The following is a 14,715-nucleotide window of genomic DNA, read 5'->3' on the forward strand; positions in this document are numbered from 1 at the left end:
TCATTTACTAAATAATTCAGGTAACATGTTCTTTAAACAAATGAGATTCCTCATCATGCCTAACAAACATTGTGCATATCAAAATAAAAAATCAATTGCATTTTGGTAGTTAAAACGAAAATATTTACTAATATATCATATGTATTTACCAAAATGCAATCAAGATTTTGAGTATATTGGTAAATTAGGCATATTTTAAGAATAAACAATTGTATGTTCAAATTAATCTCAAAAGGGACCCAGAAACCTCCATTCATGTCATTTCGTGTAGCATTTTCTAATGAGACTATTGGAATGTTGACGTTACACAGATTGGAACAATCCATGAAATGATGACCAAACCTTGTTTGTTTGGTTTAGGGTGCATTTATAGGATTTGTTTGTTTTGTTAGATGAATAGAATTGAATGAGAATCAATATGAATGTAGCTATTTAATTTAGTCTTGGTTGCAAGGATAAAAATGGTGCAATCTGTTTTCAGCATCTCTTTTTTCCTTTGAGTGAGGGGTTGATTGACATTTTCATACATTGAGGCCACACGTGAGAATCAAACCCCAAACCTACCTCCTACCTCATGGTAAAGGAACCCAAATCACAAGGCCAAAACGTTGAAAATTTAGGTCCTCTATCATATCGGTCTAAGATAGCAAAAAGAAGCATCAGCTCTCTAGTATCATAAATGGTGAGCGGATATGGTATAGAACCACAATTATATGCCGCCTCATATATATGCCATTTCCAATTGAGCAATAACCTCTAAAGTCATGTTGCGTCCTAAGGTTCAATTACTATGGAGGTGATGTCTGTTACATGTCTTTATTTCCTCCATCATAGTCTTACTCGCATTGGATTCCTTGTGCATGCTGTTATCAGCATAGATTTGACACATTAATGTATAAGATGCCGGATCCATTCGATCCAAAGCAACTGCATGTTCAAAGGCCTCTTTTCCAAGTTTTACATTGCCCCACTTTTTACAAGCACCTAACAAAGCTATCCATGGACCAAGATCAGCAAAAAATGATGAGTTCTTGATCACTGCAACCGCTTTATACAATTGTCCAACACGGCCAAGAAGATCAACAATGCAAGTATAGTGCTCTGGGGTTGGCATGATACCATGATTTTGGCTCATGGCCTCAAAATATGTACAACTTCTACACATTAATCCGTTCCGACCACATGCAGTCAAAACAACAATGAAGGTGATCATTCCCGGCTTCATATCTTCGGCTAACATATCATCAAATATTTCGAGCACCTTCTCACTTTCTCCATGGTGTGCATATCCTCCGATCAATGAATTCCACGAAACCAGGTCACGAACCTGAAGTTTATCAAACACATTGTGTGAGGCCATGATCAAGCCACATTTGGCATACATATCAACCAGGGCATTGCCCAAATCGGAATCTTCTTCAAGCAACCCCTTTTTGGCAATCTCAGAATGCATTTCTTGGCCCCGGTGAGGTGTACCTAGAAGAGAACAAGCTTTTAAACCACCCAACAACGTGGTGATGTCTGGGGAGACCCCCTCCATTCTCATCTGATCAAATCTCTTGATAGCTTCTTCACCTTGTCCTTGACTGGCATATCCATCAATCAATGTATTCCATGTGACTACATCCTTGACTTGGAGCTTATTGAATACTTCCTGTGCTTTCAGTAGAAACCCACATTTAGCGTACATATCAACCAATGCGTTGTTAATGCTACTATATACATCCCCTTTCAAATACTGCCCTTCTCTTTCGATTTCAGCATGTATTTCTCGGCCTTTATTCACATCTCCTATGTTGGTACAAGCTTTAAGAGCACAAAGAAATGTAATCAGATTGGGGGAAATACCTTCAAGTAGCATCTTTTCAAACCATTCAAGTGCATGATCTGAATGTCCGGATTCAACCCATCCTCCGATGAGTGTGGTCCATGTCACCACATCCTTAGCTGATAGTTTGATAAACACTTCTTGTGCTTTCTCAACAAGACTACATTTGAAATACATATCCACCAATGCATTTCCAATAACAACATCTGTTCCTAAAAGCCCTCTTCTAGATATTTCGGTGTGGATTACTTCACCCTTATCTGCGTTTCTTGTCAAGCCACAAGCCTTCAAAAGACAAGTAAATGTGACAACATCAGGAGAGAAACCATTGCTTTGCATCCATACATAACACTCAAGGGCTTCTTCACCGTGTCCATTTTCACAATATCCGGCAATAAGCACATTCCATGAGGCTGTATCTTTCTTGAAGAGACTATTGAATACAATTTGTGCATCATCAAGAAAACCACATCTAGCATACAAGTCAACCAATGAATTCCCAATGGCAGGTTCTTCTTCGAGAAACCCTTTGCACTCAATTTCCTTATGTATTTCTCGACCTTTAGTTATTGTCTCTGGTGTGTTAGTGCATGCTTTGAGAATGGAAATATATGTGACTTCATTTGGAGATATGCCTTCCATTTTCATCTTTTCAAAGCATTCCATTGCTTTCTCAGCATGGGAATTTTCTGCATATCCCAAAATAAGGGCTGTCCACAAGACTACATTTCTGGCTGAGGTTTTCTCAAAGACTTCTTGTGATCTTCTTGGAAAGCCACATTTGGCGTACATATGAATCAAGTTACAACAAAGGAAAATGTTTCCGTTTAGAAAACCTTTTCTGCAAATCTCAGCATAGATAGCTTGACCCTCATTGATTGCATCAGCACCGATACCGATACAGGCTTTCAAACTACAAAAGAATGTCCAAGCATCGGGATTGATACCATCCAGTCGCATTTGTCGGAAACACGACAGTGCCAATGTGCAATACCCATGATCGGCATACCCTCCGATGAGAGAAGTCCACGTCATCACATCTCTTACAGGAAGCGAATCAAATATAGTTTGTGCTTCTATAAGTGAGCCCAGTTTCACATGCATATCGACCAGCGCGCCCCCCACTGACACATTTCTCCAGAAACCTTCATGGGCAGCAATTCGTACATGCATTTCTTTACCTTTCTTTATATCTCTTATTTGGCCACAAGCTTTCATGGTGCAAACAAATGTCACGCTATCCGGGCATATTGATTCAAGATTCATATGATCAAAAAGTTCAAATACTTTCTTATACTCTCTGTTTTCAATATACCCCAATATCAGTGCATTCCATGTGAGCACACCCTTAGCCGAGAGCCGATCAAATGTTTCTTGAGCTTTTGAAAAAGACCCACATTTCACATATAAATCAACCAGAATACTTCCAACAAATGGATGGTTTCGAAGAAACCTGTTTCCTTCAATAAGTGCATGTAATTTAAGACCCTTTTTGAGGTCTTTTTTCTTTATACATTCCTTTAGATTGGCCACAAATGCTTCCAAACATAGAGAATATGAGTTTTGATAAAGCATAGTATCTCAGGGAAGCATTCCCTAATAAGGATATGGAGATGTTCCTCTGCTGCTACTTCGCCCATGAAGACCAAAATGGAGTAACAGAGTAGCAGAAAACAGAGTACTTATATATTTGCTACTTGTAAGAACTGAAGTTATCAAAAGCTCACATGATTTAGACTTCTAGGAAATGGAGTGGTTATGCGTCCTTATGACCACACAGGTGATAGAAAAAGATCACATGTGTTAGGTAGCCTTGTCTTATGGTTAGGCCATAGATGCCGATAGCAGAATGTACGCCAATTAGCAAACAATTTTGGTGGGCTACATAGCGGTCGTTGCCATTGATTTTGTGTATATTTCCGGCGAGGACATGTTTTAGCTTTCAATTAGTTGGTTGGCCCTAACAAATTGGTTGGATTAGAAACATCTCGCTCTTGTTTTCTACGATTTGTCATCATTTACTCCTTATTATAGAGTTATGAGAGCTCCTCCTAATCTACACTTTTGTTGATGATGTTAATCTAGGATTAGATCATTTCAACCAAACTCTCAAACTCTTGCTTGCATGTGCTTGTACCTCCCAAATATGATATCATATCATATTATCAATATGTTAACTTCGATGGTTTGGGCTTAGGGGTGACCCCTTACCTTGTTAGTGTGTTACCTTTGCTCAAAAAGTATATTCACTCTAACCTTGTACCTATCTTCTTTTTCGTGTTTTTTGAAGGTTTGGGGTTTAGGTACCATATGCCTTTCTATCACAAATTCTACTCACCTTTTTCTATGTATAGCTTATAGTTTGCGATTTAGGATTTAAGGAGCATTTTACATTTCTTGAAAATTTTGGATCACAATATTTATCCAATGTTCAAGGTTCACGGTTTTGGACAACATGGAATTGTTCTTTCTAAGAACCCAAAGAGAGCAAAACCTTTATTTTGCAAGATTCCATATCACAATAGAGGAATAGGAGGGAAGTGTGTTGGTCCAATCAAATTTCTTGCAATTCAAAATACCCCAACCTTGATCCTACCAATTGATGCCGAGGAGTAACCTCTATACAAAGTAGTGTGTCTCTATTGCCACACCATCAATTACAAACAATTCACTATAACTTCGAATTGGTCTATGGATAATATATTGTATTAATTATGTTATTAGTAGCATAGTCATCATTTTGATCTGTATTCAAAAGAGGCTTTTTACATTCGAAGATTGGAAGTATAAAATTCCACAAACTTAATCGAGGCTAGATTTATTTTGGATGCCTAAAATAGTTGAATCACTGGAATGAGACTTGGTATGGGCGAGATAATACCATTTTTGTCACGCCTAGTATATGCTTCTTTTATAACATTGAATACAGTAGTGCCCAATTCTAATGCAAGTAGGATTATGACAGACCCTCAACATTTGTTATTATGATATTGCAACAATACACTATGATTGTGTATCACTCTGCAATGTCTCAACACCGGCACACATTTTATTACCAACACTGGTTCAATGAAATAAAGAATACTATGTAACTTCAGAGAGGGATTACAACAATGCTTATTATTCTGTTTTAGCAGCACGGCTCACATGCACAAAAACATGGGTTCAACCAAAACCAAACATTCTCACACAAAAGAAGGAATATTGTATGTGATCCAACATGAGGGAAACTCTAAAAACCATGCATAAGACTTTTATACGCCAAATGAAGGCATACTGTATATATAGATTGATACACCAACATGTGGTAAACTCTCTCTTATGCATCTGCACTCCTCTTATACACGTGGAATTGAAGATTCTTTCTTACATACATCAAATTGTCATTGTCATCGTCATCCATCATCACAACCATCAACTTCATCTGTGTTATCATCACCATCATTGTTGTTGTCATCAATGTGTGAGACCATTAGAGAACGCAGCAACAAGCTTGGCTACTGTCATGCCCATTGATCGTGTCTTTGAAGGCATTACAGGTTTTTCAGGTTGTTCAGTCTTCGGGAGCTTTACATTATGTTCAGTTGCCTTGGAGAGCATTTCAATCCGTGAGTGTGTTGAAACAGACCCACTTTTTTGAAATAAATTGCTAGCATTTCGAACTAATCTTTTAACATTAGAATTCTCTTGGGGAGTATTCTCAACACTCTGACTAACAATTGTTTTGTTAGACTTCAAGGATTCCCCTGCCACAAAAACAAAAATCATAAAATCAAGGCATAGAAATGTTATTGAAGGGACAGAGAGGAAAGGGTTAAGAAATCTAATACCAAGAAAATTAAAAAACTGAGGTATCATACTAGTCTGAAGGCACATTTTGAAATGTTGAAAAGAGATGTAATATGTTTCTTCTGAAGAAGGTCTTTTAAATTCTGAGATAATACTACCTTGTTACCTAAGGATGGACATAATCAATTCTGATGCAGAATTTAATGTGATAACACATTCAATGACTGTTCATTTAATGTTTCTGATTATTAAATCTTGCAATTTACCAACATAAATATCTTTCAGATAATAGACTGACAAAAGTCCAACTTGTGAATGTTCCCTTTCTGAAAAGGCATGTATCAGAGATTATAATCCCAACAGAAGAAAGCGAAGGCTGCATTTGATATTCTCTTCAGAGTTGGAACTGGAATTTGAGCACGGAGATGTGTATTTTAGTTTGGAGTTTTTTAATCATGTTGATAAACATTTATCAAGTTTTTAAAGTTAAACAAGGATATCAAAATTACTATTTTTGAAGGAATGCAGGAACTGAAAGATGGCTCTTCTCAGCTTCTATAACTAGCATCTACCAAGATACCTTGCTTCATGTCTCACGAAAAGGGTTGAGGAGAATTGATAATCATACCAACAAGATATAATACATTTTGACAAAGTCAAGCAATTCCAGAAGATGAATTCAGGAACAGATCGACAAGAGTGATTACTTCTAGGAAGAGGTTAGGATTTAGGGAAGCAACATACCGATGTCATATTGGTAATGATGATAAAAATATCAAACATACCCCAAAATTACCAGTCAAGCTATGTTCATATGAGTGTGCAACATGTGTAACATTAGTATCACATACAGTAAGAAAACCCAATCGCAATAAAGGTCTACTGTTTTCATAAATCACGGCTCATAGTTGTTATCAGCATTAATAGGGAATATCTGCACATAGAGCCATAGTTTGTAAATTATTTTTCTTTGGGAAGAAATGTCAGTTATTACCTGGAACCACTTTATGTGGTCCTATTAGGGGCCTGTTTCCTGTGTTTCTATTAAGTAATGCATTGGGAAGCCCACGTTCTTTTTCTTTTACAGCCTTATTTGTTTCCTCGTGCAATTCATTTACGCGTTCCCTGGAAACCAATAAGAAAATTCAACAAAGCATCCCAGCTATATGTACAGATGATGCATTACAAGAGGTTATGGGATTAAAAAATCAAACAGTTCATGAGTTCAAAAGTCATTTCACAAGTATTAGATTTTTTTAAAGCTACCTTGGTAGAGAAGTTGGCTTCCTTTCAATAGGCATTTTACCAGAGTCCTTCGGGTGCTTCTGGAGGTAATCAAATTGCCGTCTTAGTTGTTCAACCGCACTAATGGGGCAAAATAATTCATCAATAACAGCTGATATTATCTCAAACGATCTCAAAATTTGGATGCAAATTATAGATGCAAACCTTGGGTACAAGAACCGTGATTGTTCTTTGATGTTTAAGTGACTCTTCAGCATCTCCGGATGGTACTCAAGTATCTGACAAGAAATAATGTTGAAAATTATCCAGACTTCAGTCTAACTAACATTGAGAAGAAAACTAACATTGAGATGGTTTTACCTCTCGATAAATTAAACCTCTAACATCATCCTTTGTTAGGTGTTTCTTCTCAAATTCAAAATCAGACTTGGGTACAGGATCTGAAGAAGGCTCCCTTTCTAACTTAGCCAGCCTCTTGAAAAAGGGATCTGCTAAAGCCTGTAGTTTGGAAGGATTTCAATAAAAACGGAAGGCTTGATGCAATTCCAGAAACTGAAGAGTTCCACATCAATCCACTATCGCGTGACAGTAGTTTCTAAATATTGAAATTTGATACCTCTTCTGCTGTTGGACGGTCCTTTGCATCGAATGCTAGGAGTCTTTGGAGAAGGCGGACTGCTGCAGGATGAACATTGGGGAATTTCTGTTGGAAGCTTGTTGGTGATTTTTTCCTCATAGCAGAAAGATACTTCCTTGCCTTGTCATTTTTTATCTAGTATGAAAATGAAAATGAAAAATATATTGGCACAAAAAATGGAGCAGAGCATTGTCTAATGAAATTTACAGAACTAGGGATTGTACGAAACCTTAGCAACAACTTCTTGAGACGGTGTTCCCAGCAAGTCGGTTATGAGGTCTAACTGATGTGCAACATTTCTACCAGGAAAGAGTGGTTCTCCGGTCAATAGTTCAGCAAATATGCATCCAATGCTCCACATGTCAACTGCAGTTGTGTACTATAATAGCAACCAAGAGAATATGTAAGGCAAACAAAGAAGACACATATAGGTTCATAGAATACCTTAAAATACATATATATGCTGATCTATATATTACAAATGTGCGCCTACATCTATATACACATAAATATATATAAAGAGAGAGAGTTTCGAATATGGTCCCTCCAAACATCATTATGTATACATTTCTTTAACAACTAAAACAATACCTTTTGGAAAAAGGACCCACAAAGCTCAGGTGCACGATACCATCTTGTTGCAACATAATCCTGCCATGTGGTTGCATAAACTCCTTAAGACCTTTAAATTCTATGAAATGCGTATGCATTTACCCATCATTACATCAGTATAGTTTATGCCAGTTACTCACAGTCCAGAAAATGGCAGACGAAGAGCCATTCATGGTAACTCGTGCTAATCCAAAATCACAAATCTTAAGTTTGCAATCTGAGTTGGCTAAGATGTTCTTTGGCTTCAAATCACGATGGAAGACATTAGCTGCATGGAGAAAAAATGAAGGAAATACACACGCATCAATCATAACTAAACACATAAGGAACGCATTCAGAACAATAGTAATAAATAGGGACGAGCCCTCATCCATAAGCATAAGATACGACTGTCCAAAGTCTGCTAACACATATAATAATAAGCAAAAATATCTGGAACTTGAATATATGGGCACTAAAAGTAGTGATTTTGCAAAATATTATTCCGAACTGAATAAATATCTAATTATAAAATAGCTACTCGTCATGCCCACAAATTCAACAGCATTAGATTTACAAATGGCTTCACTGCTCCATGACCCATCTGTAAACGCAATGATTGCCTCTACCTATTCCTCATGGCATTGAATAAATGAACTGATCCTAAACAGACACTACTCAAAACGTCATGGGATTAACCAACTAAATAGAACCTGCTCCTACTATCATACGATGTATTAGCTAAACAGAAACTACTAATGTGACAAGATCCACTAACTAAACAGAAAAGTCTCTTAATGTATCGGATGAATGAAATAACCAGAAACTGCATCTAATTGTCATTGGATTATAAATTAAACAGAACCCACTCCTAATGTCAAAGGATCAGTAAAGCACTTCTAAAAAACGATTACTTCCATTGTCAACAAAAGGCAAGCATTTTTAACAAAGAAATGGTGCACATTTCATAAATCATCAGACAAGATGAGACATTCCATAGATCATCACATGATGTGACACACATGGATCCTCAGACAAACAAAATAAATGATTCATCAGTTGTCCATAAAGTGATGCATTTTCGTAGTTCATCATAAAAATGACACATTTACAGGTCATCAGACAAAATAACACATTCACAGATCATTAGACAAAATGACACATTTCATATGTCATCAAACCAGATGACGCATTTCATATATCCTCAAACAATATGACAAGGATTACAGATCATCAAATAAAAACGGCACATTCACCAATGATTGAACAAACCTGTATGAATGAACTTCAAAGCTCGGAGCATTTGGTAGAGAAAGAATTGGAAATGCTCTGCGGTGAGGTCATCATTAGCTTTGATAACTTGATGAAGATCAGATTCCATGAGCTCAAAGACAACGTAAATATCTTTGAAATCACGGGGTGAAGGGGGAAGCAAGATATGCTTAATCTCAACTATATCAGGATGTCGAAGAAGACGAAGAAGCTTTATCTCTCTCAGGATCCTTATGGCATCAGAGACATGTTGGAAAACGTCATTAATCTTCTTTATTGCGACTTTCTCTCCGGTCTGAGTGTCTAATGCAGAACAAACTATGCCATAGCTTCCTTTACCAATGAGTTCTTGGACAATATAGCGATTTGCCTCACTATATCCGGTGAAGAAATCAATCTTTCCCATGGTTTTCAGAAAGAAGTGGGAGAAATGGAGATTAATCTCACATCATTATCATCATCATCATCCTTTTGATCAATATCATCTTCTTCGTCTTCATCACCATCTGATGGTCAGAGAAGAAGAGACGAAAAGAGGATTAGGGTTAAAGTTAGGGGTTTGGGTTTAGCGTGAGGGGTTTATGATTAGAATTAAGGTTAGGTGAGGTTGGATTAGGTTTACAAATGGCTCTGATGAAGAACAGAGTGTGTGTGAGCTGGATTTAATGGAGAAAAGAGGAAGTGGGTTGTGCTTAATTTTCTTCCGTAATGAAAAAGAAGGGGTGTGGGTAGGATCTCAGAAGCTTTTTTTGTGGCGAAGAAGAGGATGATAATGGTGATGATGATGGCAACGATGAAGAAGAAGAAGAAGAAGAAGAAGAAGAAGAAGAAGAAGAAGAAGAAGAAGCTGATTATGATGACGACGAATAAAATGGAGAAGAAGAAGTACAGTGAGGTTAGATAGGGTTAAATAGTGACTCTGAAGAAGAACAGAGGAATGTAGAAAGAGTTGGGCTTAACTGCAATGGCTATTTCTTCATCTTCTCCTTCATCATCATCATCTTCTTCTTCTTCTTCTGCTGCTGCTGCTGTTACTGAGGGAGAAACAACAGATAAAAGTTAGGGTTTTGGGGAAGAGAAAAGGAGATGGAAGGTTTTCTCTGACTGTCAGTAGATAGATACCTTTCTTTCTTCTTTTCCTTTATCTGTTTTATGTTCTCCACCATGGAAGGGCTCTCTCTCTCTTCTGTCTTCTCTCTCTTCACATACATAACATACATACATACTGTCATATGTACATACATTTGAGCAGCTATCTGCTTGGAATGGAATAAAAACTGTGAAGAATTTGACAAGTCATCCCAATCTTGTCTGTACAGCTTTAACATTGAGATTAAGGGAAGGAGCCATGACCATCACCATCATACCTAACACACACACCCCCCATCAATTCTGTAGCTCTGGCTCTCTGGCTCTACCTCCTTATCCTCTTATTTGTGTGTTCTTCTTCCATATCCTGCCTTCCTTGGCACATGGCCTGCCTGCCTGCCTGCCCTTATCGATCATCGCCCACCCACCCCGTCCCATCCATGACCTTCGTCCGGTCACGTAACTCTCACTCACTCTGTGCCTTAACACACAATGCCACGATTCGCTATGCATCCGACCACTATCATCAGTTTGCACCAGCCCTAGCTTTAGCAATGGGCACAATTTCGGCTCGAACCGAACCGAACCGTTAAGCCATGGTTTAACGATTTATTGGTTCCAAAATTTTATAATGGTTTGGTTTGGTTTGGATTTTCGATAAACGGTTCGGTTCAGTTCGGTTCTAAACTTGAGTTTATAGGTTTATAGGTTTATAGGTTTGGTTTAAAGGTTTATAGGTTTTTGGTTAACTTTTGTTTTACCTTAATAGTTTATTGATTGAATGGCTTAATTAATGGTTTTTTTATTGATTTAATAAAATTGACTTAAATGTTTATTTAATTAAAGTTTCTTTTATTGATTTAATAAATTCAACTTAAATACTTATTTAATTTAATGTATTTTTGTTTATTTAGATGTTTAATTTCAATTTAAGTGGTTAGGTTTAAATTTTTTATTAAATGGTTCGGTTTGGTTTCAACTTTTCCCTAAACGGTTTGGTTTCAACTATTTCTTAAATGGTTTGGTTTCAATACTGCGAGTTCATAAACGGTTTGGTTTGGTTTTTGTTTTTAAAAAACGGTTTGGTTTGGTTTATTTGCCTTGAAACCGAACCGCGCCCATTGCTACCCCCACCTCCCACCACTCACGTGCCCGTGTATGTAACCTCCTCTTGTTCTCTTTTGTGCCTCGATTTTGCTATTGCCACAATTCGCCCCTTCTTCATTGCACGAGCTACGCTTTTGTTGTCCGTCAATGCATGCCCGTTCTGTCTTTTCGCATGATTCTTCAAATCCAACGTCGTGCTTGACTTTTTGAGGCTTTCGTGTCGTGGCACCACCCCCTAACATGTATCCTCCCGTCAAGGCATGTTGTTGCCCAACGATTGGACATCTATCTTTGACAAGCATCGACCAACCACTCTTTATAACTACCCCCTTTTGTCTCATGCAATCGATAAAATCCCTCGACAAGCTTACAGGGAGAATTTGGATGTAGAAGGACAAGTTCTAGATTAGTGTTAACAATCCTGCCATTTTTTTATTGTTAAGGAAATGTGTTGTCATGAGACGCATTAGAATAACCTTATTGACACAAATCCCTATGAGAATGGTGAGTAAGGGATCACTTTCTAGGAGGTTTGGGCTTACTCCATGATGTTGATAGGTGGAGTAATTGAAACAAATCTTCTTGACTATTGCTAACCAATGGCCAATTTTGGAGACATGTTTCTAAATCAAATGAGAGAATAGCCTTACATAAGTCACTCCCTCAAGGATCGATATCTTAAAAGTTAATATGACTAGAGGTCATCGCTCCTTTTGCCAAGAGTTTGAAAGTGGAATAAAGTTATTCTTGGCATGCAACTCAACATTGAGCAAACATATTGTTGCCACATAGATGTGTCATTGACAATTGGGCCCATTGTTGAGCCCATTCTGATTTGAGTTGGCATGGGGAGGTTTTCGTAATGGAAAGCAATCTCTCGGGTCGGTTCTCCTTAGAACTTGTCCTTGACATAAATGTCAAACACTTTATTTCTAAACTAGTAGATGTTATGGGGGTTTCTATCATGGAAAGCAATCTTTGAGATTGATCCTTAGACTCTTGTCCTGAACGTGGATGCAAGCTACTTTATTAACGAACAAATATGCAAAGATATTTTTTTGAGGTAAGATATAAGGTAAATGTCATAATTTTCTAAAGAAAGATTAGTTTGCTTAGGTTCCAATAGCTAACCAAACAATATTAATTGAATTAGATACCCCCTTTAGTGCTTCATGTTAGTGTATATTTAAGTGGCCAAGTTTCTTTATATGTCATGGACATGCCAACTAGTCAACTAGCTCAACCAATAACAAAACAATTGTTTTATAAGGTATCCTTATATATATATATATTACAGAGATGCTTTAGAGATGCTCTAACAATTGAATGTTGCCAAACTTACAACTAACAAAAACATGGAGGCACCTGTATTCTTCTCGGCCATCCACTAAAACTATGTAGGTTTAACTTTTCGAAATTATAGACTTCTTCTCATTGTCTTTACGTTTTATAAATGATTAAAATAGTTTCCATCTGCGCACATATTCCTCTCATAGTCTCACCCTACATTCTCAATTGTAATGTTCATTAGTCACTACTTAATTCCCCAAGTGTGAAAATGTTCTAGTTTTGGTCACCTATGTTGTATTTGGCCTCCAAAAACATGATAAAATCTCTCTCTCTCTCTCTCTCTCTCAAAATAAAAAATATAAAAATAAAACAATTGAGGCACTATCTCATATATTGGAATCAATCTCCATTAGACATTGACAATATATATGTCTATATCACTCACTCTCTCTACACTTGGAAGGTTTTTCTTTTAAAGGTACCCTAAACTCAGGGATGTCTAGACATAGCCAATTCCAGGTTTACCCTTGGATCACACATTTTCCTAAGACAAATGGTTACCTGCACCACTCCAATTTGTGACCCTCGTTAAGAAGCCATACATTCATAGAAAACATTCTCATTGTTACTAAGCAATAATAATGACCAAAAGTGAGATCAATAATCTACAATAGAAGTAATGGCCAATGCACAAGAACAATGGTCGAATTCTTCACGAAATATGCACAAACTGTCCTCAAGTTTTTTGTCAGAAATTCCTTCATTGTGAAACTTTAGATCAATATTTGTTTTGAGTGGCATTTGGGTGGATATGTTGTACCTACAACACCCAAAATTCACCAAATTCAATAAAACATGTGATTATTATTGTCGACATGTTATCTAGTCATCCATGATTCTAGATAACGATAAATGAGAAAAGTTTCATGTAAAATTGGGTCTATTTTTAAGCACAAACATAAGCAAACAAAACATTGTGTATAACTACTCAACCACTTAGGAAAGAGGTTCATATATAATTTTATTGCCTATCTATTATGCATTGATTTTATATGAATATTTTGACAAAGAAACAATGACATGTACAACTAAAATTACGATACAATAATGACTTTTTGTGGACAATCAACATTAGCATACATAGAGAGAAACAATAAATCTATGCTTTGAAGTAGTTGTGGGGCTCAATATTCATCGATACACTTTGGCACAAACATAAGTTCTTGTTTAATAATCTCATCAAAACATATAACAACATTGTGACCATATAGTGCACACAAGAATAATGCATGAGACATGAAGATTGTAGAAGTTATATATATATATATATATATATATAAAAGTTCCTTTGTCCACTTCTTAGGCCCTCGTCAGGAGTATTTGATTCTTTATATGGTTAGGGGATAGGGAGGTGTTGATCACTTAAATACTTTAATTGATTGTTTAAAAAATTGAAACTTAGTTTGCAAATGATCCAAAACTCAACATAAAACGTGAAATGGCACACAAACTTATACATATGTTGTTATATATTATGGTGATGATCCCCAAGAGGGAAACATTTTTATAAGTTCATCAACCAAAAAGCCCAAAGGAACTACATTAGTCCAAGGCACCCTTCCAACAAATGGAAACTTGGTATAAGGGCACTGAAAAAATATATGAGCACTGAAAGTAAGATACTATGCTAGATGTATAAAATGTTGACAAACAAGGGAGGACTATCCACCCTACCACCTATGCCAATGCTTTATTAGCCTATACTATGTATAATGTATATTCAATTTGGGCACTACCTTAGATTTCTCTACAAGACTAACACTCGAAAAGCTATACATATATTTGGCTTCAACCTCCAAAAGACATC

The 14,715-nt window shown here is 36.8% G+C and overlaps 2 protein-coding genes across 2 annotated transcripts; both read right to left on the reverse strand.

Moving 5' to 3' along the window:
* Positions 1-781: 781 nt before the first annotated feature.
* Positions 782-3,403, reverse strand: LOC147859865 (pentatricopeptide repeat-containing protein At5g27110-like). Its single transcript, XM_087324582.1, has one exon. It carries the CDS (start codon positions 3,401-3,403, stop codon positions 782-784), a length of 2,622 nt encoding a protein of 873 aa, XP_087180708.1.
* A 1,456-nt stretch (positions 3,404-4,859) lies between these two features.
* Positions 4,860-10,137, reverse strand: LOC147859866 (mitogen-activated protein kinase 15-like). The gene is made up of 10 exons (XM_087324648.1): positions 9,363-10,137; positions 8,252-8,379; positions 8,091-8,150; positions 7,729-7,878; positions 7,479-7,634; positions 7,223-7,360; positions 7,067-7,140; positions 6,884-6,982; positions 6,612-6,742; positions 4,860-5,574 (listed from the first exon to the last, which is right to left on the reverse strand). The coding sequence occupies exons 1-10, from the start codon at positions 9,766-9,768 to the stop codon at positions 5,285-5,287; spliced, it is 1,632 nt and encodes a 543-aa protein (XP_087180774.1). The 5' UTR covers positions 9,769-10,137; the 3' UTR covers positions 4,860-5,284.
* Between the last annotated feature and the right edge of the window lie 4,578 nt (positions 10,138-14,715).

Source organism: Azolla caroliniana, unplaced genomic scaffold (assembly GCF_043228905.1).
Source record: "Azolla caroliniana isolate FFs.n. ecotype wild unplaced genomic scaffold, voAzoCaro1.0.p SCAF_9, whole genome shotgun sequence".
In the NCBI taxonomy this organism is placed as follows: domain Eukaryota; kingdom Viridiplantae; phylum Streptophyta; class Polypodiopsida; order Salviniales; family Salviniaceae; genus Azolla; species Azolla caroliniana.